The following is a 2,500-nucleotide window of genomic DNA, read 5'->3' on the forward strand; positions in this document are numbered from 1 at the left end:
GGAGATACTGATGGACCAGGACACCCCCTTCATGTCTCAGGTCATGGCGGACCTCTGCCACCTCCTCAAGATTGAGTGACTAAGGATGTCGGTCTATCACCCGTAAACGGATGTGCTCATGGAGTGGTTTAATTAAACCCTAAAGCGGATGCTGAGACGAGTGGTGGTGGAAGACGTATGCTACTGGGAACACCTGATCCTTTACATGCTCTTTGGAGTCCAAGAGGTACCCCAGGCTTCCACTGGCTTCACCCCCTTTTAACTGCTATTTGGAAGGAAGCCTAGAGGCCTTCTCGAACTAGCCAGCCCCACTGCGCAGCCTGGTCGAGCACGTGTGGGAAATGAGGGAAAGAATCGTCTGAGTCATGCCCCTAGTGAAAGAACACCTCGTGACGGCCCAGTGCGCCCAGCAATGCTATATGATATATAGCATTGCTGGGCGCATGGCAGATGGACTATTATTACAATGATTTTCATACTTTTCTGGACCATGACACTGTTATTTACTTGGCAGGCTATGGGACAGTCTCAAACCTCCCAGTTGTCATGGGGATAAGTGATTAATGACAAACATTTTCATTATGGGGTGGAGTATCCCTTTAACTGTCCTTCATCAGATTGTTTTGTTTCCCCTTTAGTATTCAAACACCGCACCTCTCTTCATCAGACAGGTGCAGCCACTGCAGGATAGTGAGGATCCTCCGCTCCAGAGGAATCACCCTACAGACAGAGAGAGAGAGAGAGAGAGAGAAGAAAGAGAGACAGACAAGAGAGAGAGAGAGAGACAGAGAGAGAGAGAGACAGACAAGAGAGAGAGAGACAGACAGAGAGAGAGACAGAGAGAGAGAGAGAGAGAGAGAGAGAGGGAGAGAGAGACAGAGAGAAAGACAGAGAGAGAGAGAAAGAGAGAAGGAGAAAGAGAGACAGACAAGAGAGAGACAGACGAGTTCATTCAGCCCTTTGCACACAATATCACAGACACGTCAGAGCTCTTCATCATGAGCGGCTGAACACATCTTCAGAGCGCAAACAAGTGAAGCTCTTCAGAGAAGAACATGAAGCTCGGGACAGACTGAGAATGACCCGTGCGTGTGTCTCTGTGAGAGTGTGTGTGTGTGTGTGAAAGGTCTTTGTTTGCATCATGTGTTGTTTGTCTCTGGCAGTGACACACTGAGCTTTGCTCCAAACACTGAACGCTGATTTTAGAAGAAAACCTCATTTAAAATGACACTCTGCTAAAGAAACAGCGGATTAACCAGTAGAACTGAAACATTTATGATTATAAACCAGTATCATAAAGCAGAAGGATGAATGATCCTGATATTCAGCACATTTGGACTGAGCTCTCTGCTCACCAGGGCCAGAAGAACGTCCCAGCCTTCACACCCTGTTTCTCTGCTGTGATCCAAATCTGAGACGACAAACAGACAAACATGCTCCAAATTATTAAACATGAACCCACTTTAAACTTTACAACTCCACTTTCCATCCAAACTGAGCCGGATGATGTATTAGTGTTCACATGTGAAACCCACACAGAATAAGATACATCCTTTGCACCTCAAGCACCGAATCACATTTATTCCTCAAACATGCAGACAACATTATAACGCTTATGTAAAGTGTCTCGTCTGTGATTGGCTGAGAGGCATGTGTGGGCGGAGTCAAGACTCACGGGTTGCCCGCCCCACCAGCGGTGATTGAGCTTCTCTCGTCCTCTCAGTCTGAAATGAGCTTTGAACACGGGATCATACATGGAGTTACACACGATCCCGTGAGACTCGGGGTACAGACCCTGCGGAGGAACACCAGACAATCACAAGCAGCTGAGCACACCTACTGAGGGTCATTATATGCTAAACATGATGTCATGCTTCAATATTCTAGCTTTGTTCAAATCAAACGATCTTAAACGTCGACGTTAGAAAACATGAAACACTAACAGATCTCCTACATATTCATCTTGAGCATTAAAAGACTTGATTTCAACATTTACTCTCCTCATACAGTCCCGAACAAAGCCTGCTGGGAATGAGACATGTTCTGCTTCACATGATCAGTGATCTCTCGGTCATGTCTGAGTGCACTGACTGAATCTGCTGCGCTGTGAAGTGTGTTTGTTACCGTGGCCAGCGTGTAGAGGTTGGGGAAGGTTTTGGACGGGTACACGGGTCTCATGTGAGGGGCGTGGGTTCCACACGAGCCTACCAAAGAGACAGATAACATACACATGATACAGGCAAAAAAAACTCATGTATTGGAAATGTATACAGTTTAATGTGTACCTATGGTTATAGTTGAATTGTATTAAAGGTGCAGTAAGTGATTTCTGGAAAATGCACTGACATTTGAAATCACCAAAATAATCACGCCCCTACTCAGAAGACCACACCCCTATGTTGATAGCTCCGCCTACACAGTCACAACACAGGCAGCAATCATGAGTAGATCTAGATCTACAGTGAGATCATGTTCACACTCACTCCTGATCTCTGTCTCC

General features: G+C 46.1%; 1 protein-coding gene across 2 annotated transcripts in view; it reads right to left on the reverse strand.

Moving 5' to 3' along the window:
- Window positions 1–2,500, reverse strand: part of LOC113119725 (ectonucleotide pyrophosphatase/phosphodiesterase family member 2-like) — a 28,018-nt gene that overhangs the window by 18,012 nt on the left and 7,506 nt on the right. For both annotated transcript variants that reach the window (XM_026289349.1, XM_026289348.1), the window contains 4 exons: window positions 2,125–2,204; window positions 1,676–1,795; window positions 1,356–1,411; window positions 655–720 (listed from right to left, as the gene is read on the reverse strand). In XM_026289349.1, coding sequence (XP_026145134.1) covers window positions 655–720; window positions 1,356–1,411; window positions 1,676–1,795; window positions 2,125–2,204 — 322 coding nt within the window. The remainder of the gene's footprint in view (window positions 1–654; window positions 721–1,355; window positions 1,412–1,675; window positions 1,796–2,124; window positions 2,205–2,500) is intronic.

The sequence above is a fragment of the Carassius auratus genome, chromosome 19 (genome assembly GCF_003368295.1).
Source record: "Carassius auratus strain Wakin chromosome 19, ASM336829v1, whole genome shotgun sequence".
Classification (NCBI taxonomy): Eukaryota; Metazoa; Chordata; class Actinopteri; order Cypriniformes; family Cyprinidae; genus Carassius; species Carassius auratus.